Raw genomic sequence first — 25,394 nt, 5'->3', positions numbered from 1 at the left:
AGTAAAAATAAGGTCATTTTTGTTTTAATTAGAATATACACGGTATGGCCTGTAACACGAGCAAATAATTAAAACATAGATTGTACTCCTCAAACGGTGACACTTTTGTTCAACAACCTTTAAAAATTATGAAGTATTCAGACTCCCTATTTTTCACACAAAATAAATATTATCTTCAATGGACGCCATCGCCACGCCATATCATCATACATCGTTATCGCGGGATCAACAACGATTTGACAGTAGTGAAAGATTATGACAAATAAATAATAACAGAAGTGACATTCCTATTGGGTTACGTTCTTATGTACCTATGGACTCAAAATGTAGCAGAATCGAATTTAAATAAAAGTGTGGTCATCTATTACTAAAATCACATAAAATACTTTAAGAAGTAAATACTGATATAAAAAATTAAATACATTGGTAACTTGGTTTTCAAGTTGACATGTTGACTTATAGGTAGGCATTTACATAGTGAAATACGAGTTTGATTGACCTTTTCCTGCGAAAACTTCATACTAGATATGAAGAACATCTTAGAGGTTTAAAATGTGTAGGCAGAATATACCACTTTTACAAAACGGACGTTCTGTTACATGTGTTCTGTGACAGGCTTGTTTTTGCTCCCGCGATAACGATGTATGCATATCATTGTGATTGACGTTGCTTGTCACGCCTTAAACATAACAAAATTCGCAATACATTGCGTCTTAGAATAAACTTTAAAGTGTATTAAAAATCATACCACAAGTTATTTTTAAAAGTCGCTGAACAAATGTTGGTCAGTATGAGGAGTACAGCTTACTGTTTAATTTTTTGCTCATATTACAGGCCACACCCGATATTTTACTAATAATTACGTTACTTACAAGAAATGAACAGAAGAATATAAACGATACGAAGTAGGCGTAAGCGAGCGTGCTTCCGCAAGGTTCGCTTGGACTCTTCCCGGCCTTCTCGTCGCACTTTGCCGGCTTGAGGCACGCCAGCATGATGTTAGGCCAGGACTCGCCCGTTGCGCATCTGAATACCAAGTGACTAACAAATACCCGCATTTGCAATGATTACCCAAAGTACCCTTGACCTACGGATAGTGACCCAATTTGATTCGAGGAAGTGATAGATGTGACGTGGTGATAAATAGCGATATCACGGCTGTATTGCAATTTGATATTTCGTCTGTCTAAACTTGATATATGACAATGTCGCTTCTGTGACTTTCTCGTATCGAATGAGGCCCCTGTTAGACCTCTATTGTATATGCAACAGAATGTGTGCAATCGTGGAAAATCCAAGACACACGGCCATTAGAATAGAAGATATCTTATTGACTTTTAAAATGATTAGAATTAGTCAGTAGTTCAAGGGTCTTTTGGCCGTGGAGTAAACCGAAACCCTGTATCTCTACTCCCTGAACTGAATTCTGAATGTTTATAGAGTAATGAATTATTGATGGCATTTCATTCAACAGTCGCAAGAACCAGTGATTCGGTTTTGATAAAAGAAAAAAAAAATAGTTAATAGTTTGGGTATCTTCGGGTAGACCAATTATTTTTAATATGTCCGAAATTCAAACTAAACATTTAAGTTTTCGAATGCATGTGATTCTAATATAGTGTAAACTAATTTTGCCTCAAAACCTATGTGGAGGTACAATTTGACTCCGAATTTAACGACATGCAGTGAGGGCAATCATGCATTTGCCAAACACAGACCTAATAATATTACCTGTTTAATTTTTTTAAATTTTACTAACAAAAGGTAGTCCAATTTTTGTCGATCAGTGCTAATGCTGACACAGCAGTTGTCTTATATGGCAAAGCAACATTGATTATGTCTATAATTTTGTAATACCCAGATATGTAATGTAACTCGATATTATCCTTATGGTATTGTCCCTTACCTGAATAGTAGCATGAGTGCTTGAATGAAGCTTTGAAAGTTGTTGTGTCTGTTCATATCTGAGTCGGGTGCTAAGTCTATATTGCCAAACACCTGTGTCCAAGCAGATACAACACAGAAAATCAGCATTGTGTGCATAAATACGTGTACCCTACACATCCTATGCTCACCCCGCTCTATAACAGTTACTAAGTTGGTTCTACCTAAATGATCTATTGCTACCACTAATAAAATGTTTTAGGGGTACAATGCGAAAACAATAGTATACAAGGGGTTACTAGTTACAAAAATGAGATGCAATATTAAGGACAATTTGAAGACAACACTATCGGCTAAATCTACTCTTGAATGTGACCAAACACTATGTTTACGACATGTTGATGCGAGATCGATGATCATGATTGGTATGTACATGTAACATAGACAGTAGTGTCGGAGTCTTGGGCACAACTGCGCAAGAGTTGAGTCAAGATGCCACACCGCACTCCATGTGCCATGCTCTGTAAGAACGAATCTCGGCCGTGTGGGCGCCCTGCCGCTCAGTGGACAAGTGAACAGAAAAGATCGGTTGGCACCACTACGCTGTACTGTACTCTCACCGAAATAGCAGCAAAAGTGCTCCCACGAAAGATCGGAAGTTGTTATGCCTGTTGATGGCAGTGTCTGGATCGTATTGCATGTTTCCGAAAACCTGCCATTAGAAAATGATCAGTGCCTACTACAGTGTAATGCTCCTGCGCTTCCATGTCGTGTTAGCCTATGGAATAGGAATGACTCTTGGGAATGAAACTACTGAGTTCAGATGGAATGGAACAAAATAACGCATCTGGCAGGAATGTCTGCGCTAGTAGTACTTAGCAAACGGTATAAACGCCTTGTGAATAACTATTTGATATTTTATCATAATGGCAACTAGATTTCAAAGGAAAAGTAAAATTACGGCACTAGATTAATTTTAGACCTAAAATAGCTTGCACCCCGAACACTACTAACCTACTTGTAAGCTAAACTAGGTCAACTAGTAAGTAATACTTGAGTTGATTTTTATTTCTAATATATTAGGTAATTTGTAAAAATCGCTAATGAGCATTGCAGTACCCAAAACCATACAGATATTACAATGAACAAGTTAAATCTAATACTGTATCTATTATGAATACCAACTGTAAAAGCTATACAAACTAATTATTTTCCCCGGACTAAAATATTGGGAAAGGAAATGTTGTCATCATCATTATTACGTCCGTAAAGGCACATTTGCAATATAAAAACACATATGAGAGAAATGATGAACAGACCTGCATCCCAATGATGGCGTAGATAAAGAAGAGCATCGCGATGAGAAGGCACACATAGGGTAAGGCTTTGAAGCTCTGCACGAACGTCCACAACAGTATTCGAATGGTGTAACCCTGCCTGAGCAGCTTGATCAGTCGCGCGGCTCGAAACAGGCGGAGGAAACCGACGTTGAAAGTGTTTTCCTGCAAAGCGTCAACAGTGTTCTACTATCTAGTCTCTAAAGTTCCATCAACACCGCCGAATATAATGAAAACTAACGAAATTACCTCTACCTAGTTGATATAAGACAAATAAAGTAAGTAGGTAAGTTCTTAAAGTATTGCAAAGTCTTTGTAGGCCAATCGAATCGACTACAAATTACTAGCTAAATCGAAGTTCAGCTAGTAATTTTTTCGAAGAATTAATTACCAGCGAGCTGGAAATAGTGTTATTACCTTAATTTGGTCCTAAATTTTTAGATCGAAAACGGTACGTCCGATGGAAAATTTGTGCTAATCATTGTGAAAACTGATATCTGAGGATCTGAAAGGTACCATAATATGAATTCATACTCTAAGTTGTAAAAAATGCCCGCCATTTTGAATTTCTATACACGGTGTAACATGACGAAACCGAATAATTTTAACCACGCATTTCGTTAGGTCAATTTCGCCAAAAAAAAAATATTTTGTTTTGTTTTTTCAATTTTTTGAATGTATTTGTACATAAAAAATAAATGTTATTGGTAAACTTGTCACTTAAAATTGATTTTTACATTTTTTTTTCGTGAAACCCACTTTTTGCAAAGTGTTACTTGTCACTTTTTGACATCTATCAATAAGGATATTTAGACTACGTCCCATAGCAGCAACATCACCATCAAAAGGCCTTTTACACTATGTAACAATAAAAACTTGTTTTTTTTTTAATTAATATTATCTCTGAAACTAGGCGAATTTCAAAAAAGTCTATAGGACATTTTTGTCTCTAAATATGATCAGGAATACGCTGTTAAAATTATTCGGTTTCCTCGTGTTACACCGTGTATATTTCGTAAAATCATGTTTAAAATCCGAAAACTCCTTTTTACCAGTGTCTGATCCGTCAAACCTTGCTGGTAGTGCCATTGTAATTGATGGTGGATCCTTCTACATCGAGTGGTTTGGCAATCCAAGGAAAATATTATGCACATCTCCTGGGATTGCACAAACTCAGATTGTAATCAAATGAAAGTATTAAACGATTTCCAGCTTGCTGGGAATTCATTCCTCAAAACGCTATTTTTGGATCTAATTTGATTGACATATTGATGATTTGAAATATTTTTTGCCTCTAATGGACTGATGGTTGTATGTGTTTGTTGGTACGTGACACGTGACATTATTGAGAGCGACAGTAACAAAGTTCTCGTAGAACTTTACCAGGAAGTGTAGCAACACGCGATCAGAATCAATTGGAATGGTAGCAACACTAAAACCACCACAAAAAATAAAATTTTAGGTATCTACGTCAAACGGTCTCTGAGAAAAACGCATTTAACTGATTTTCAAGACCGAAGTGATCCCATAAGTGTTCCGTGAACAAAGTTTTGTACGGGACACTAAAAACTGTAATGAGGTACTAAATAGGGAAAATGACAATGCCTTATTTTAACTCTCGAAAAAATAATGTGTTGATGGAACCTTGAAATTCGTTAATTAGGTACCTACTTTTGTTTGGTAAAGTTACAATAAAGTAAGTAATAAAATTTGTTATTCTCACCAAAGCACAGTTATAATATTTATAAATATAGGTATGCTTTGTTGAAAATAACTAATAAAATTGCAAACGGAAATGGCGCAAGACAATTTGTACGTAAATGTAAGGTATTATTTATATCTCTTGCTTCGAATGATGACAGCTCATATTTATATGGAGTAGCTGTGACGTAAAATATTTGATTATCTATGATTTAAAAATGTAACGTATACGTAAGTAATAAAATACGGTAGAATTAGACCATGATAACTCAGCAACGATTTTAGCAGCACAGAATGTGCAAGTGTTATTTATACATCTTAATTTTATAGAAGTTTGACGTTTAAAATAACACTTGCGCAGTCTGGGCTATCAAAAATATCAAAATCGCTGCATACTTATGTTGAAGCTAACTCTAGATGAATATTTCTTCTATTATTTTTATTTAATTAAGCCCAACGAAAAGAGACTTAAAGAAACTGTCATAGGAACCATCATTCAACGCGAGAAGTATAATTTAGCTATGAGATACAATTACAGAATTATAAATAACAACAGTAATATTTCATTTACAATAATATTAAATTTTAATGAAATTTTGTTGTATATAGTATATTATATTTTTTAATTTACCGTCCAAAAGCCACATATTGCGAGGTAATTCCTTTTTTTTGCGCTTTTTCCGTTTTTCAACAAAATAATGACATCAATTTTTTATGGATTTTTTTAAACTACATTTAATTTCCTAAAGATTATACCACAAAGTAATAATTAATACATATGATCGCATTACTTATAAATATGTTTGCCTAATCTTATACTATTCAATATTCATATAAATTCTAATACTAATAAAATTTATTAAGAGAAAAATTCACACTGACTCGGTCTGTGAATTGACACACTAAAGTAAATTAAAAAAGAAATGAAGTACCATACCTAATCAATTGGTCACACAATCCTAAACAGATCTCTTTTAAAATCTAAAAATGTAACAAAGTAAAAGATTCCAAACACTTCCAATGTAACAAAACCAATTAAATAATAGCCAACACAACTATGAATACTATCAAATTACGTATTAAACACCAAACTTTTAAAAATAAAATACTTCTAAATTACTTTCTTTGTTAGCAAAACTTACTGGAACAAACTTGTAACTAAATAAATTTATTTTAAGAAAACACTCTTTGAGTGCAACTACATAATCTAGCCTAAAACTAGCACTACCATAAATTTTCGATCAGTTTTAATTTAATTGCGAGTTCTACTAGAATCCGTTGTAAACATAACATTATATATAAAATACTATGTTTCCTAGCAAAACAATCAACTCAGTTGGTTACCTGCTGACAGGATATGTCAGAGGCACAGTGTTCTGGTAGATCGCTCTGTAATCAGGACAAATCGTTTACCTTCCGTTCTCAAACATACCGACTGTTAAAACATTACCCTCATCTGCGGCAGCCGAGTTAAAAAGTATAAAACTACTAATAGTGAATTATATGTAATACTTATTATTATTACTCGTACACTCTGGCCTAAAAGGTACCAGAGTTTGAAGTTGTGTGCATTAAATATGCGATGAATCAACAAATGTGTTGTCACATTTGGGAAAAACACTGATTGACAATGAAAAATGTGTTTTCTGGCATGAACGATCTTTCAATGATTGTCTTACGATCGGCGATTAGAATTACCGATACTTTCAAGTGTAGCTTTAAGTAAAATAATATACATTCGCTAAAACTTGAAAAAATATTATAAGGAATGGTGAATGTAAGATTTATTCATGTACACTCAAGAGCCTAGAAAATGAGTCAATACATTGCTTCTTAGTTTTTAGTGTACGTTTTGCTGTTGAGTGTATTTTGGCTGATTCATACATTACTACGATCTTATGGTTATCTTATTCACGTTTTAATTTTTCTTGTGAATCTCAAGTTATTACAGATACTTAGCAGGTTATGCATCGTTATAGTTCTCTCAAGCAGAGAGAAAACGTTTGTGCCAGAAAACTAAGATCTAGATTTAATAAAGACAATGCAAGTACAATCCTTGAGGTTCTAAAAAGTCCTTAAGTTTCAGGGTTTTTTTTTCTCTAATGATCAACGGCACCTGGAAGATTTGGAAGTATCTTGGAGCCCGTAGGACATTTTAATAGCTCAAGGAATGAAATCACTTCATAATATTAATACTCACGCCCAATTCCATGATGAGAGCGTCAATAATACTTCCAATGACCGTTATGAAATCGAATGTATTCCATGGATCTTTGAAAAAATTCTGGAATCACAAATTAGATGATACTTTTTATAGTTAATGTACAGTGTAAATAATCACAGAATGGATAAAAAAATGTATGTTAATCAATATGACATCGAGAAGTAATAAAAAAACAAGGGGTACAAATGTACACTTTCTATTTAGAACAAGTAGGATGTGGAGTGGGATAAGGAATCTCTCTCTTATATATTATTCAAAATCAAATTAATTTTGCATAACTAGAAAATTTTTAATTGAGTGTCATGAAAACTATATCATATAAAAATTAAGCGGCGTTTTATAATCTATAAATTCTAATTTAATAATATTCAAGTCAGTACTGAATATTGAATGCTAAAAAATCATTCTAAGATATATTAAAGAAAATAATGTGTGTTGTCTTATATACACGGCATTATTGGACAGAATTATTAAAGAATGTAATCAATTTTACGCCGTGTGTACAAGAATTATGTTATTACTTAAATCTGTTGTACTATTTAAAGGGTAGCTTACCTGACATCCGAAGGCAATCAGCTTCAAAACGGTCTCGAGAAGGAAGAAGATCGTAAAGATGAGGTTCATTAATGATAACGAGTCCATGAGTAGTGTTGGAGCCTCGTGAAACTACCACAAAATCAATACCAATATTTTTAACCTCAAACTTTATAAGTAAATACCAAGCCAGATTTACTTTTAATAACATTCATAAATACGACAATAGAATCACCGGTCTGCTGAGTACTTAAAAATAATTCTGGCTCATTGGTTTAATACTCTAACAATATTAACTTTTACTACTATCTGCTATAACTTTATAAAACAAACTCGTTTTGTGTATATCATGTTGAGGTGAATGTACTGGTGTGTGCTGTTAAGTTCCCCCTTTTCATGACCCTGTTGTAAGTATATGTGTGTCAGTGTGTAGGTATATGTGTTGTCATATTGTGGCTTCTCAGTGCAGCACGTGCGTTCATGCAATCGGATTAAACAAACATGCACAATTGCGTCACCACAAATTTACTAGACACATCAAGTTTTGCAAATCCCTTGTGAGCTACTTAGACGCTAACAAGAAACTTGCAATATAATGTACATAATATAATTGATAGAAGGAAACAAATTTTACAAACCTTTGACTACAGCAGTACTTCGCCAAGTTTGAACCGACTGTTAACTTACCTGAACCATGTTCGGATGGCTAACTCTCTGAAGACAGCTTGAAACCACAAGTACAGTTAAAAGTAAAGGAACATTTATACTGACTGTGTGTGAAACAAACAGGTGCCGCATGCAGCAGGAAAGCCATGCTCAACAATGAAATGCCGAAAAATGGTTATGTTTTCATTGGCATCTAAGCTATTACTTTAAGAGAGAAATCTTGTAAAAGGTTTCAAATTTGGGTGGTCTTTGGGTAGGGATATTATTTACTCGGCTCGAATTATTCCCATACAGTCATGTAAATAGACAAAAAAACATATTAGTAAACAGAAAGAGTACATTTGTGCCTATTTTTGCTGTTCCATAGTAACCAAATTATTTACCAGAACGATCCGTGTATTGGTTTACTTACTTTGACACCGTAAGCGATGATTTTCAACACCGTTTCCACAGAAAACATTCCAGTGAACCCCATATTCGAATACTTGAGGATATCCGCGTAGAGGTCATTTTGATTATAGTACTGCCATTTTGTGATGACGTGCCAGGCGTATTGGATAAACCCATGGCAATGAAAATAGATATTTGTTACTCCATATAATCGCATCAAGACTTCAATAATTTAATGAGTACTGATAGATGTGATGTTTATATAATTATACGTTGGCAAGTAATGTTGTATCATAGCTTTAGGCCTTACGATTTTGAACGACGGTAAGTTAGAAAAGGATAACAAAAGAGAGGGGATAGCATGAGTGAGGTGAGGAAACGTGCCGACAAGTCATTAAGATCAACAAAAATACACAGGGTCACAGTGAACGAGAGCATCAGCAAATGCTTTCTTGCCTACTAAACAGAACATTACTAAAATTAATGTAACATAATGAGGGGATTCTTAACACACAAATTCTGAACAGTTATGAACTTTTGTATCGTTACTGGATCAGTTATAATCGCCTATGTAAATTTTGATTCACGGTAAGATTTAAGCAGCTGATAGCCACCACCAACAATCACGCCTGGCAGTAGGCCATTCCACGAAGCATGCAGATCGCTCACAAAAATAATTAGGAACAGGTCTTATACAAGATCATGCAACACGAACAACAATAATGGCCCATGCCCCGAGCTCACTGCTTTCAGAGTAGTTTTGCATAACAAGCACGAATAGTCCAATTTATATTTTGTGTTTCATGTGCTGTAGATGTGCAGGAAGGATACGCTTATCGTGCAGTAGACATTGATACATACATAATGAATAGCAAGCAAGGAGTCACGAAAGGAACACAGAACTGAACGTAGGATTAAAACAATAAAATTATTCGTGGCGTACACTTGACGGGATAGGCTTAGACAGATCCACGGCGCATTCCGATGCAGTGTACCTAGTCACGCGACGAGTTTATATTCCATAAATGTCATTGTAAGTGTTGCATGTGTTGTGTAATTTTGAAAATCTTATGCTAGGCAGTACTTTGAATTTAATAGCCAATTTGTATTTTTTTCCTTTGTAGGTATCTAAGGCGGGAATTACAAAGTGAGGTGTACACAATTTTGCAAGAACGGGGTTGTTTGGTGCCGACAAGTATTGGACGCACGCAAGTATAACATATAGTGGGGATTATTGTTAGGGACATTATGCTCTTTACCAAATTAGACAGTTGTACACGAAGCGGGCTCAATCGTGGATAAATAGATCTAAAAGATACTCGCCAGTTCCGACGAGTACCTTTTACCCAAAGGCCATGAAGAAGTGTCCCGACCAAATTCACTTGACGCTAACACTGATGGTAAACTGTGTAGATTGCCATTGGTAAAACCCAATTATGAATTGTGGTCGGCGCTGGCAGCGTCAGCGTTGAGTAAATTCGTTTGGAATTTTTTTGTGGTCTTCAGGTACGCCATAGTGAGTCCGGTCACAAGCACCTGTCTAGCTTTGGCCGAGCACTAAGTGATTACCGAATTTGTTCTGCTAAACTAACTCGTCATCAACTGTGCCTTGTGGTTGGACTAACTTTTCCAGCAACTAATTCATTAGTGACCGCTTCTACATTTTACATTCAAAGTGCTTACTCATGTTTGTATGTAGTTTGTTTAGACGATATCTTGCTCTAAGTAGTGTACAAACAATTATACAATATTTATACCTACTATCATCGACACGATTATTATTATTATTCATTAAATATTTCAATATACTTAAATATATAAATAATAGAAAGATTGTGTGTGATACATACCTTCATCATGAGTAACAATGTGTTGAGTACGATGAGAGTCATGATGAAGTACTCAAAAGGCGTAGAGACTACTATTCTCCACACTTTGTACTTAAAACTCGCCCTTTTGCTTGGCATATACCTCTCAAGAGGCCGCGCTTCTATAGTAAAGTCTATACACGATTTCTGTAAAGAAGAATGTTAGTGTAAGATGATAGAAAACAAAAAAATACTATGCTCTGCTTACTACTTCTGTACACAGCTACATACTTCCTATAAACTAACCTGATTCTTATCAATTTCACCGTCTTGTAACTCGGCTTCACCTTGCTCTTGAAATGTGATAATTATCAGAGCTACGAATATGTTAACAAAGAAAAATGGAAACACCACAAAATAAACGATATAAAATATGGACATTTCTATTCGAAAGTTTTGTATGGGTCCCCTATCTTCATACGTAGCAGCCATGGAGTTTTGTAACACCCTGAAAAATAAATTGTATGATGTGTTATTTGGTGAGGTACATACAACACTTATGGATCTTATGGTAGGCTTTGATGGCACGGATAATGCGTTGTGACTGCGAGTTTTCTTATATGCTCCATCTATTAAATGATCGGTTTCCCGCGCAAACGATGCGAATGCAAAGATCAAGGGGCACCGCGAACACTGAAATTCGCAAATTGTGGACACCTTTCTCTTTTACACTCATTAAGGCGTAATTAGAGTGACAGAAAAAGATGCCCGCAATTTGCGAGCTTCAGTTTTCGCGGTAATAGCCCAGCACTTACTGTGGCCACCCTTCTCCCGTCTGTACCGCAAAAAGCGTGAGCATGGCAGTGGCGACGTTGTCGTAATGGAAGAATTGCGTCGTCCACTGCCGTTTGCTTACTTTCGGCAGCAGGCTATTCGCCTCGTAGACGAAATACGACCCTCTGCAATAAAAAACCCATTTGAATACATAGTTAGACCCCACTTGAGTAGAGTATATAGTTGGTATAGTATCCCTTATCTCATGAGTGTTAGTTAAAATCATTTATTTGTGATGCGTACTCTATAACAATGATTATTCATGGGAACCTTAGAGCATTTAATAACTGGAGTCGCCTTTAAGAGCTTACCCCTCTGCCGAAAAACTCAGCCAAACTTTTGTCTGGACTGACATGGCTATTTGTACGTTACGTACAAATCATGTAGAAATAGCAATACATTTGACGTCCCCTCCCCAGCAAAAATCGGCAGACTGTTTCGTTCAGAAAATGACAGCCATGACGTCTCCATTTACTAAATGCTCTAAGATGGGAACATACCTACAACGCGTAACTAAAACAATTGAAAATCATCCATACTTGAACATACATTTTCTGATATACCATCACGACCATTAATGCAGTCTTCAACTTAAAAATATAATACCTACACAGAATAAAAATGTGAAAAAGGAGGGATTTCTTGGAACATTGTTTAGGTAAAAACATATAGAGGCAGTGACAAAAATACCACAAAATTTGTAGCAATAAACAAAGTATACTCACTGGCAGTCTTCAAATGTATTCTTACTGATATCGTTGCAGTGAAAAAATTTACCATTAAAAAGTTGTACTGCAATTACAGCAAATATGAATTGAAACAATATGTACACAATGAGAATGTTAATGACGTTTTTCAAAGAGTTCACCACACAGTCAAACACTGCTTTTAATTTAGGGATTCGTTTTATAGTTTTCAACGGCCTGAGCACACGCAACACTCTCAGCGACTTTATCGTCGATAGATTCTGAGCGCCCTTTTTCACACCTCTGTAACAATAGAAAATAGACATACAATATATATTAACGGTACGATTTCACTCCCATATTTTTAGTAGACAGTACCTAGGGCAAAATGTTTCAGACAACTTAGGTGCCTTTTCATTTCGCCGTATTACATCTTTTTTTTTCCATACGAATGAAGTGAAAGTGATAGTATTTAGGTATTCTGCAATTCGGGTATATTACAATGCATTTATGAATGTCAAAAACTACGACCGGTTTTAGAACGGTGGTGTAGGGTAAAGCCCTACACTACAGCCCTAGAAACCATACCACTGACTGACCAGACGAAACATATTCAACATTAAATATATTTCGTCACTTCATTTTTCGGATAAAATATTTACATTCGTCAGTAACTTTATCCGTCGGGTAGCAATCGCACAATATTTAAAGACAGATGTTTTCCAGCGAATTCGCTCTGAGCGTTTTATAAATTGAAGGGTAAACGGAACGAACACGCTACTTAGTGACACTGATAACATTTTGAGTATCGCGGTTTGAAAGGAGCGATGTACATAATTAACCATATTATTTTCGTGTATAAATAGGTGTTTTTAAAGTGGGAATAAAAGGAGTTGTATTTATGATTAAAGAGGTAACAGAAGCTGTAACTAAAAGTTCATTGAGAATTCTTCATTTTGAGATTAAAATATAATTTTTCAAAAAAGTGATCATGATCAGACATGTTCTTTCAGTGTACCCTTCAATTAGTATTGTGAAATATTTTGTACGTACCCGATTTCAAAACCGAAGCTTACTAGGGCACATATTACGACAGCAGCATCCATGATGTTCCATAAGTCGCGAAGATAAGCACCCGGGTGAAATAGTATTCCCAGATCAACAATCTTGAGTAACATTTCAACGGTGAATACACCGGTGAACGCGTAATCGAATAAATTTAATATTTTATTCCTGTGAAAGAAATTGTTCGCTTAATTTTTTACAACTTTATACCTGTATTTGAATTGCTTGGACTGTACAATCTTGAGCTATGTGATAAGGCTTATTCTATATTCCGATTCCTTAACGGAGGGAAATGAGCATATGACACCTTTGGGGAGTCTAGAGTTACAAGAATCCATTAGTCCAGATGGGCTGTACGCTTATCGCATAGATGGGGTGGGAAAACTTAATCAAGTTAATTGAATGATTATACGGAATTATTTAGCTTAAGTACGTTGTTTATACGTACCAGGCGCTTTCTTCAACTACAGGATCTTCAGCTGCTAAAGCCGCAGAACTCATACATATAACAATCATGATAAAAAAATCAAAGTATTTTAAATTTACAACCCAATGTGCGCCTCTCCTAATTCTGCAATCAAAGAAAATACACAATGACATTATTTAAAGACGTCTAAAGAGTTTGATACATATGAACTAAAGTGTAAACAGAATATTAAGAAAACTCGGCAATCTATAACGATAATATATACACGAGCGACATATATATATACGGTTAGAAGCGAGTGGGAGTGGGACAGCTGAGCAATATGAGCAGACTTAATATTAATACTTTAGTTTTACATTAAATAAGTATAATATTACATCATTTCCGTCTTTGTTGTTGTGGTTAAATATAATTGAAAGCATTTTGTATTACAATATGTACTATCTCTGGACAATATAAATAAGATTTCTGGAATGAGAAAGAGAATAGCACAAAGCTAAAGGAATCTGCGACGAATGAGGTAAATGCACCATGTTTAGAAATGCAAGTAGACGGAAAGGGTAGATAAGATATCCTCGACCAATCTGCACTGTGGGTAAAACTGTATCTTCCGTTAAGTCTACACCACCCGGGGCAGAATACACGTAGTGTCAGACAATGCTAAGTGCAAATATAGCGTCAGTTCACAGATTAGTAAGATAGTAAACTTGACTAAATTGCAAATACAGAACAGTATCATGGCAGCTGTTCAAAGTGTTCAGACAGGATATTTAAGTCGGTCGTCTAAATTTTCCCGTGGTTCATGTGAACGCAAGGGCAGTGCTTCTAATGGACGTCGTCTTCGTCAGTGCTCGTAGTAGTTTGTACAGTCAACACGCACATCATAGTCAAAAATATGTTCCATAGCTCTTGTCAGCGAATTAAGAACTATGGGACATATTTTTGAAAAGTCATATGCACCCATATTTTTACACTAGACTGTACTAGTTGTATTTCACTAAATGTGAACGCCAATGACCTTCCTAATGTTCGAATATTTTGCCTCAATGTTTCGCTCTCTTTTAAAATCAGCACAGATTAACCATAGATAGATAGTTAACTTACGGATTAGTGGGTGACAAAATGAACATGGACGAATATGGCAGCATTGGTTTTGGTCCATCTGGCACCTCGTCGTCATCCTCTTTTTTGGCCTCTTCTTTCTTTTTGTTCTGGAATTGTTTGAGACACAGTATAAACGACTTGAAATATAAACTTAAATAGAATCTACATGTATGACGTGTATAAGTCAACTAGCAAGGCTCGTAACGAATTTACTTACAAATTAATCTATTACTTAACATAACTTCGAATTTGCAAATTAATTAATGTTTATTGGTTTCTAATTGAAACAATTTTGATAATTAATGATTAAGCACTAGAAAATCATTATTGACAATAACACATTTTATACTTATAACATAAACATAACATCGAAGCTAGTAGTAATTGACAGCAGATTCTACACACACATGCAATGCTATAGCTTGTATACAGGTGACGTCACCACTTCGTTATCACACACATGAACCAGCCAGAAGAAAGGAAGTACAATGATGATGTAAATTTAAACAACAATACGTACTGTTTATGCCTGGAGAATTCAAACGATATAACATTATACAAGATAGCAATCTATACAACAACAATAACAATGTAAAGAACACCTATACATAAGTAACAACCATCAGGCCCACAAAAGCGACACATACTCGCATGAGACCATTTTTAGAACATTGTTGATTGTATTTATTATCAACATTAAAATAACAATGACTATGCAGAGTGAACCAGGATAGTAGATGATATGAATGGATCAACTTTAGTGTCGTTATTCTATCCCGTCAGCCAGGCGACAATAGTAGAAAAGTTTGTTAGAAGAAATGTTATAGGTACTTCGTTCTACAATATGTTAAGTAGATGACCCATTATGGAAACGACTTATAACTGTCATATCATAAAAATATATATCTGGTATTTTTTTAAACCATAGATACGGTTTTAAAACTGATCCAGGCGACCTTAACCATGGCAACGAGTGGCAAGAAAAAGTTGATTCACCGTATAAAGGCTGACTCACGCTTGTCCGGGCCGGACCGATCAGCCATCATAGAAAATGACGTGTCGGACGCATCGGTTCAGGCTCGGCCCGGTGTAGCGTGAGTCATTCTTAAAAGATGACACACACAGTACCTACACCGAGCGGAGCCCGTCACCCGGTGCTCAGGCACATAACTACATATTGAAATATGAGCCCTTGTGCGTCAGAGTTGAGCCTTTTTCATTGTTTAGAGGAGAGAGATTGTCAAAAATTAATCTACGACAACATATATGACTGTCAGTTTAGAAGTATATTCTACGTAAGCGAGTCAGGCACGGTTCGGGCTCGGTACGGACCAGCGTGAGTCATCCTTAATAATTTGTTCTGACCAACAATGTTCCAAATCTATTGCGCATGATCAAGCCTAGCTTACACCACCATCGAGCTGCTTTTACCTTCCTGGTAGTAGGCGACGGCGAATCTACTTCGGGTGGTATCCCGTCCACCGCGTGTAACGCTCCCATCTCTTTCTTCAATTCCTAATCAGCCGAAACAGAGGTTGTCGTATGAAACAAATTTTGTTCAGCACATCCGATCTTCCATACAACAACCGCTCGAAAGTGTTGTGTTTATGCTCGTGGAAGAGTGGTTGAACATGCTATGACTTTGAAAATAGTGATTCTATCAACTCAGGTCGGAAGCATCAGAGGATGAAATAGTAACATTCATGTGAAAAACAGCGTGACAAGGTAAAGAGAGTTGAGTACTTACTGCAAGTTGCTTCTCCTTGTCCTCCTCGACCTGTTCTTCTTCCGCAGCTGTCAATTCCTGGAATTAAAACACAAAACATTTACACAAAAAGCTTGAAATTTACAGGTGCGACACAACAATGTAACACTGATGTTATATTGACAGTCAAACGTTAAAATCTCTGGTTACCTCATACATATTATAGCGAGGGAAGTGAAGGCATTGAAAATGGTAACGCTAGTAGGAATTTATCAAAGTTTTTTTTTCCAAGGATTATCATTTTTAGCGGGGGATATGGCCAATCATTTCACGAAATACATATAATATAAGGCCACCAGAGAAATGCTCTCATTAGTAATGCACTTACCTGAGCGTTGGCTAAGTTATCGACAGCGATGGCAAGAAACACGTTGAGCAGAGTGTAGTTCCCGAAAAGCACCAGTATAACGAAATACAGAGAGTAGATCATGCCCTTCTGTATGCCACCCTGTGATTCGATGCCGTGATACATAACTTCGTTCCAATCTTCACCTGTTAAAATCTGAAAGAAAGGAGAGTCCGTATTGTTTAAGACATTCTTATAAAATGACGAGTGGTTAGATTTTGGCGGCCATATTTTCGATTCGACATAGGTATTGCCGTACACAAACAACAACACGTAAAAAAACGTTTAAAAACATAAAAAAAATTTAATAAAAAAAATAACCTGTTGTAATTAAACATTACTTCAAATTCAAGGAAGTTAATTGGTAGTGGTACTTTATGAGACTCATATCAAGTATTTGTCATTAGTTTTTCCAAAAGTTATGAACATTTCGATACACACCTATTCGTGGAGATTTCTTATCTGGGATATTAGTCACAACAAGAAATAAGGTTACAGTAATTTACTTTTCTGTGTGTATATTATCGAGGTAGGAACGTAGTCCAACGTAGAACTTATAACAGTTAAGAAGTTGAGATACGTACCTGGAAGACAGTAAGCAGCGCTATAGGGAAGGTATTGAAGTTAGTCGGCGGCGTTCCCTCCTCGAAGTTGAACTGGCCGCCGAACAACTGCATGCCGAGCAAAGCGAAGATGAGGATAAACAAGAACAATAGGAACAGCAGTGAGATGATAGATCTCATGGAGTTCAGGAGTGATATCACTAGATTCCTGAGGGACGACCAGTACTTCGTGACCTGAAATAGAGGAAACATGGAGGTTAACATCTATGGTTTATGGTCGTAATCTATATACTAATCTGTATATGTCTTTATTAGCCATATTTTCATCTAAAGGTACAGGTCATGGCTGTTTACAAAGATAAAATAAAGAGAAATAACGTATTTATGTTACCTTGAATATCCTCAGCAGTCTTAACGCTCTCAACACAGACAGGCCGAATGAGCCGCCCTTCACTTCGGACCACACCACTTCGAATATGGAGCCCGATATTACCACGCAGTCAAATCGGTTGAAAGAAGACTCGAAGTATATCCGCGGTCCCAAAGCATACATCTTTACCCACATCTCCATCATAAAAAGACCCAAGAACACAAATTCGGCATAATCTGAAAAAAAAGGAATAATATTTATGAAGCAAAAAGTCTTTACAATACAAATTAAAAACATTGATGACCGCACTAGGCACGTTTGTATCGCGAGAACCAATGTTTATGACCAAGTATGCTATAAATAGTCGGTTGACAGATTAAAACGTTTGGTAAATGTTAGCTTGTCTAGAACTAAGTACTTACAAATTGTGTCTAAATCAATTAGAATCATAATTATAAAATATAAATACTGCCTCTTTAATTTTTGATGTACATATTTAACTAACTGCCGTCATTATGCCACGAGATTACTGATGTGTACTAGGTACTGAAATTCGAAATACTTACATAAAAATGAGGTCAGCCATTTAGGTTGTTTATAATGCTCGACGGCGACACATATTGTGTTGAACAACACCAGCACAATGACGAACCAGTAGAACCACTGCGTCTTGACCGTGTGCCGGATCCAAAAACGAAATCTCTTTTCCGCCCGCCAGAAGTCTGCACACTTGCCCACCGATCGCGTCTTGCTCTTCAAAAAACCTAATAACACCAATGAACCATTAATAAATATATTTCGTCTTCATGCGAGCCTAATGAATAAGCTTACGATTCCGAACGACCAATTGTCTAGTATCAACATTAGCTATAGGAAGAACTGGGATTTTAGCGTCATTCAGCTAAATGTCGTTGATGTTTCTAGCGTTGGCGATATTCTCAACGTGCCCGAATTAGGCTCTGTAGTAATTGGCACCGCCAGTGTCGAAATTCGATAACGGCTCGAATTCGACTCTTCGCTCATAAATCTTTGACCCCCTGGGGATATTCGTCATGTTATTTCTAGCCTCTTTCAAGTCACGCTGTAAGGTAACCTTTTTGCTGTAAGGATCTAAAGCCCAAGTCTATCAAGCTTTAGTTAACATGGACAGTGGGGAATATACCAACAGATGAAAGAATAGCAAGGACGTCATAGAAGGTACTCAAACGACTTTACGCCACATGAAAGTCTTTGTGCACGTAAAGGCGCTTTATCGGGATCTGAAAGGGGTCACTATTCTACGACTATGACTATACTATTTTGACTACATAGAAGTTGTAAAGGAATATTCTACCAGCATCACGCTTGATCCCATACCTTGCTTTTTCTTTGGAACTGTAAACAACCAACACAGAAATAGAGTACGAATACTTAAAGGTAGGGTGGCAATGAGTGTAAAAGAAAATCGACACAGTCATGCAACATTCACATAAAATTATGTAAGAAAATAAAAACGATTCAAAAATCGCTATTGTAAATGAAAAGATTACTCATCAAATTTACTGTAATAATAAGGCACGAAACCTATTACCATCTATTATTCACAAGAAAGGAAAATTATCGAAATTATTGTGAAAAGGTTAGTAAATAATACTGTCGCTATCGACGCGTAATTATGTGTTTCTAATGAACGAAAGTAAAACATTCATTTTGTACAGCTAGATGAAGTTACATATGTACTCGTACCTACTGGAAGTAAGAAATGAAAACGATGAAAAACAGCAAAAAGAACTGGCTCTACGATTTTCTATTTCTTTACAATTAGTAGTTAAACATGAAAGTTTCCCTTAGGGTCATTCCACCGTTTCGTTTGTTACACTTGAACTCATAAAATAAGGTTTTATTCGATATTGTAACAGGAACTAGGAGGTTATAACTATTGATTGTTCTACTACTTTGATAATATTTTTTTTTCCTGTACACACATAATTAAAGTATAAGAGCAATAACGAGAGAATCACTAAAAAGTAGCTGTTTCGGGCTTTACGCGAATTGGCCTATATCTTCTGACCATCAGTACCAAAATGCATAATTTAGCGAATTTTGTCAAGTAACCTCCAGTTTTATTTATGTCAAGTAATAATAGTTAGTGTAGTCTACTGAAACACTGAAATAACATTTAGTATCATTTTTTATTTAATTTTAATAAAATAAATTACCTGTTTCGCTTTGGTTACTCATGGTTCGTTTCGGGCGTTACGAGTACGAAATTAAGACAGATTCATACGAAATTATGGCTCATTTCATTGAAATTATTGTCTTTTTAATAAATTTGATTAAAATCATAAGTAATAAATGCTGAATTATTATAAAATACATTAATCTTAACAATAAAAACTGTTTCTCGAAGATATCATAATTATTTTTCTTTCTATGCGAATATTTCCGAAAATATTCACTTAAACAAAAAATCTTTGATGGTGACACCTATTCATTTTGAAAGACTATCCAACGACACCCCACATCACAGGATTAAAGGCGAAAAAAAAATATTTTGTACAGGCTACCGTAAAATTTTTTTTGTAATGTTTGTGTTACTACATTGTCGCCATGATTGATTTATGTATCCATGCCAAATTGCAGCTTTCTAGCACTAACCATCACGGAGAAAAGCCGGGGACGGACAGGCGGACGATCAACACGTTTCGGGTGTTACACAACTTCAATCTTTAAAACATACGACTAAAGCAGACGCTAAAACAATAATTATTACACATTTGAATAGGTTCACATAATAGCCTTTCTTTGGCAAAACATGTTTGGCTATAGTTAATTACGGGAAAAGTTACACATACTTTTATCTCTTTTTCGTTTCGGGTGTTACTTTGAGACCACAGTCTAGAATACTCTTCTAAAAACCGATTAATCCATGCTTTTTAATATTTTAAAGACAAATTATAAAATTACGATATTTTACCTGAAATAACTGCGAGAAATTTGTAACAGTTTACAGTTACTTTCTTTTTAATTAGTCTTGCCAATATCGCTGTATAAAATTAGTTTTACGCCTATCATTTAAACGTTGCGAGCAAGTACATGCAAAACATGTAAAAAATGTTTTTTTTTTTTCGGGTTTTTTTTCTGACATGAAGGTTTGGTATGTTTTCTATGGAAATAGGTTAGTGTTGACTTCTTAAACCAATTTTCATTTTTGAACCCTTGGTAGCGTTTATTATGGAATGACCCCTTAGTTAAAACAATAAATAGAAAAACGTGTCTGCAAACTACCTTGGCAAAGACACAACGCAATCTCGTCGAGCTTGGGTGAATAGTAAATAGCTGTCTGAAGAAAAATAGGTAATGTCAACCAGTTCTTTGCTGCTGCCACTCGACAATGATATAGGCGTGAGAGTGAGACGGGTATACTGACCGTCGTCACCGCACTCCTCGTCCTGCTCCTCCTCTTCAGTGTCGGTGCTTTTACTTTTGCCGAGGTTTTTTAACTTCTTTTTGGCCGCTGCTTTCCTCCGCGCTGTAAAATAAGTTGGTTTGTTAAGTTTTCTTCGCAAATGTGTCCCTTAACTTCAAACTCGGGTAAATCCATTCGACCCTCTCAGCAAATATGTACCCTATTTACCTTTTCTGAATACCAAAATCGCATAATCTGACAGATGGATTTACCCGAGTTAGAAGTTAAGCGACACAAATGTGATACCTATTCAAAATAATTTTAGAGCGACTGGATCTCAAAATTGTATACACACCTTCTATTATGTGCATTTTCTCCTCCTCGGTGGTTCTTTCTTCAGCTAAAATTACTTCCTCTGAAAATATATACACATTAATATGACTCTTATCATTGTGCTTCCTTGACCGCACGTTAGATTAACGCGCCGCTTTTTGAGTCTTGGTGTAATATTTCTATTTAAGCAATTGCATTGTGGCAAGTAACTTACCGGCTTTACATATCCACTCAACATAACCATTGAGTTCTTTTTCTAGTTGCTGTTGTCTTCTTAACTTAAGAAATTCTTGCCTATTTTCTACTTTCTCTCTTTCTTTAGCGAACTCTCTGTAAAGATAGCGATACTTAATAACTAGCAGAAGTAGCGGTAGCTTCTAAACTGTAAAATGTGTAAATGGACATTATGTACCTACACCCATATTGTTGGAAATTATGTAGTTCATATCTGGCATTCTCGTGGTCTAATGTAATGTCAAAATAAAATTATAAGCAAGTCCGGTAACGCAACGAGGGTTGAGATACTGATTTTAAGCCATATTTTTGATGCCATATTTTATGATGATATAGTCTACCTTGTAACTAACTACTATTAGTGTAGTAAATAAAGGTAGTGGACCCCGCAGTAATTCCTCAACCAGAAAAAACTTTACAGTATGATAAAGTATCAATAAATAAAAAGTATTGTATAAATTTCCAAAGAATAATAATAATAGAATTAAAGTAAATACCTAAAGTCTTAAATCGTTAATATCTTTTTACGGAAAAATGCTCCGTTCAAACTTTCTTCACCAGACATATTCATGTAACGTATTGCAACAATATATGAAATATCAAAAAAATATCCCAGCAGAAATACCAGTATTAATAAAATAAAATTTTTTGGCGTCTTGGACCGGAAAATTGCTCAGTCTAATTTTTTCACTGGAATGCCATTTTATTGCCGTTTTATACCTACAAAATGAAAATCTAAAATTTTTCCACTCTCAGTTTTTAATAGTTCTATAATACATACATTTCGATACGCATTTTTTTTGGATTTTTTTACCCACTGCGCCAAATTATATTCTAAGATCATATAAGAAGAAAAAAATTACAGAGCAATTTTCCGATGAAAAAGAGCGTCAAAAAAAGGAAGTATCATAAAAAAATATTCTGATGTTTGACAAAACTTTTAGATTTTTTTCTAGTATCACATACTGATACAAATAACTTATTTTGTAAAATAATTTTGGACTGAGGAATTACTCGGTTCAATATATAATCAGATTTGTGTTTTTACCTAACTAGGAGTGTTTTTTTTTGGATATTTATAATGTTAGTCTCGGCTCATACTATACAATAACCAAGCTAAATTTCATCGACTGAGAAATTAATGCATGGGTCTCCATAAAACAACTTGCTTCATTTACTACACTATATCATAACCCTCCATTTGCTTTGCCCTAGTCGGGTAAAAAAAGATTTCTATTACGGCCACATTTTACAGCTTGCCCCATAGGTGTAAACTAAAACACGTGCTATAGCAAATAAAATTTAAGGAAAAAAGCCTATGAATCCTGTATTTTATTGAAATAATTGATGACGATAATGAATGAAAATTATATTAGAAGATCTAAACTGGTTTATAGCTAGAGCAGTAGTAGGTTTAATATGGCTGTGTTTATATTGTATGTCAGCCTGCCAGTCACTTTCTAATACATAAGTAAATGCGAGAGTGATGCATGACATGATATACAACTGTAACTATCTATACGAGTATGCTTCCGTTTCTACAAATAAGCACGAGCCTACTAAACCACACGAAAAGGTCCGAGCATGCCAGGACAAACTATCATATACGACAGGGTGTCCGTTTTTGGGGTAATATAATTATATTCATGATGATCATACTGCACGTAGGAATAGTTATTACTATCTTTTCTAGATTTGTTTAGCGTTTATAGATACCGACTAGCACTATACATAGGTTACTACTTCTTAAAATTAACATATGTGAATTATAATAAGTTTTTAATAAGAAGTTAGACTCTAAAATATTATATGACTTCAACCAAGCAATGTACATTTTCTGCATTCTATCTTCTTCATCTAAGCAATAAAAATAAATATACCTACATATAGCGACGACATAGACTAGGAGTCCTCTAGACCGAGTTTAGAGCAATTATTTCATGCAACCGATGATGCCAAAAATGCGGGGGTGCGCGGGACCGGGACGAGGTGAGCGAAGTCCCGTGCCGTGATTGGTCCGTTCAAAGACACGGACGTCACACAAAGACACTTTCGACTCGAACATGGAGTAAAATTACCGTATGCGTGGCAGACGGGGGTAGCGCGACTATGCTCAGCCTGGAGGATGTTTTGTCTGTGAGCGACGAGCTAAGAGGTCATAATTTTATTGTATCTTGTAGCATACAAACAGTAGCATAAAAATCAAGAGACGCAGTCAGATTTAAAAGAATTTCACCAACATGGGCCTATTTCACCAACTTGACAATTTCCTGTACATTTCTGGGTCAGTAATTAAACGACGGTATAATATTACATAGCGTCAACGTTTATTTATTGGACCAGCATTGTACGGTGAATTGTCAGTGTCAGGCGACACTTGGCAGCGCGGCCTATAGTGTGGCGAGATGCAATTAGATTAAGAGGAAAGGGGACGACCGTTTCACCGTACAAACATAGTCCCCATTTTGCTCTCTGGATATTGACATTCTGGAATATATTTTTATAAAATTGGATGTTTATTAACGATAGCTATGCCACTTCGTTTGATTTTTCTTTTGATTATTAAGAGTTAGGGACCCAAAAACAAATTTAATTTTTATAGGCTCTTAGACTCTTATAATATATTTAAAAAAATCTTATAAATATGGCATAGTTCCATAACTAGTTATGCTTTATTTATAAGATATTTTTTATTGACCATTCAATATACATTAAACTGTGTAAAAATATTTTCTATAATGTCAATACCCAGACGTTAGTTGGAGAAGCGGTCGTCCACTATCGTCTTAATTTCATCATATTTCAAATTTGTATACGCCTCCAGGGTCCTAGCGTCACTGCACACATCGGACCTGCTTCCGTGATCCAGTTTAAATAAGCGGTAAAGTCCGTATTGAACATCTGTCTCGCTCTCTCCTTCTGGAACTGAGCCCGTCTCTCCACACGCCCTCTCTCGTTAGAGAACTCTCTAGATCGAGGAATTTATGATACACATAGTTTGGCAAAAGTCGCCGCTCATTGGAATATAGGCACACAAATTCATACTGTCTTTTTCTTAAGCGACCCACAGATTACCAGTTCACCGGCCGATATCAGCCTGTCAGTTGTTCGGAGCTGTCAAATTTTGCTTTTAACTGACAGACCGATATCGTCCGGCGGACTGGTAATCAGTGGGTCCCTTTATGCTAGTATACCTATTATACCTTATAACTCCAAAAAAATGATGTGTTTTTTTATTCTACTATTACCGACATAATTGGTTTCCCAGGGTATATTATGTTTTCCTGTTCACAGACTGATAAATCGTCAGGCGTATGACGTTGAAAATATTTAATATGAACAGCGCAAGTTGGAATATCAGAAACTTATTAGAGCGGTATTTGTACCTACTTTAACAATGTTTCTCTTTGCGTTCTTATTGGTGAATATTTATCTCCACACCTCTCGCTCAACTCTGATGCTCGACACTGATGGATGCTTACAATAAAGAGGAATGAAGCGCAGTTAATAGATGTCTACGTTTAAAAACTTACCCGCTAAGAACACCGAGAACTAAGTTGAGCATAAAGAATGAACCCAATACTATTAGAGGCACGAAATAAATCCAATTGAATGCACTGCCTAAAGCGTCGTTCGTCTGAAACAATTGAAATGTGGTTAGTCAGGTGTCATTTTGCTTCCGACGTGAAAAGTTCATCGTAAGAAGAGACCACGCGTAACAACTAGCATATTTAT

The 25,394-nt window shown here is 35.8% G+C and overlaps 1 protein-coding gene across 1 annotated transcript in view; it reads right to left on the bottom strand.

The window, feature by feature from the left end:
• Window positions 1-25,394, bottom strand: part of LOC134804267 (voltage-dependent calcium channel type A subunit alpha-1) — a 100,259-nt gene that overhangs the window by 11,844 nt on the left and 63,021 nt on the right. The window contains 22 exon segments of the mRNA XM_063777240.1: window positions 873-1,026; window positions 1,907-1,998; window positions 3,204-3,386; window positions 7,123-7,206; window positions 8,759-8,869; window positions 10,587-10,751; window positions 10,851-11,052; window positions 11,360-11,503; window positions 12,104-12,367; window positions 13,118-13,297; window positions 13,578-13,700; window positions 14,661-14,767; window positions 16,092-16,175; window positions 16,408-16,464; window positions 16,754-16,927; window positions 17,356-17,568; window positions 17,726-17,940; window positions 18,271-18,468; window positions 21,114-21,215; window positions 21,448-21,507; window positions 21,640-21,755; window positions 25,193-25,296. Coding sequence (XP_063633310.1) covers window positions 873-1,026; window positions 1,907-1,998; window positions 3,204-3,386; window positions 7,123-7,206; window positions 8,759-8,869; window positions 10,587-10,751; window positions 10,851-11,052; window positions 11,360-11,503; window positions 12,104-12,367; window positions 13,118-13,297; window positions 13,578-13,700; window positions 14,661-14,767; window positions 16,092-16,175; window positions 16,408-16,464; window positions 16,754-16,927; window positions 17,356-17,568; window positions 17,726-17,940; window positions 18,271-18,468; window positions 21,114-21,215; window positions 21,448-21,507; window positions 21,640-21,755; window positions 25,193-25,296 — 3,132 coding nt within the window.

This window comes from Cydia splendana, chromosome Z, assembly GCF_910591565.1.
Source record: "Cydia splendana chromosome Z, ilCydSple1.2, whole genome shotgun sequence".
NCBI lineage: Eukaryota > Metazoa > Arthropoda > Insecta > Lepidoptera > Tortricidae > Cydia > Cydia splendana.
Note: the sequence above shows the minus strand (reverse complement) of the source record. Positions and strands in the feature narration are given on the sequence as shown.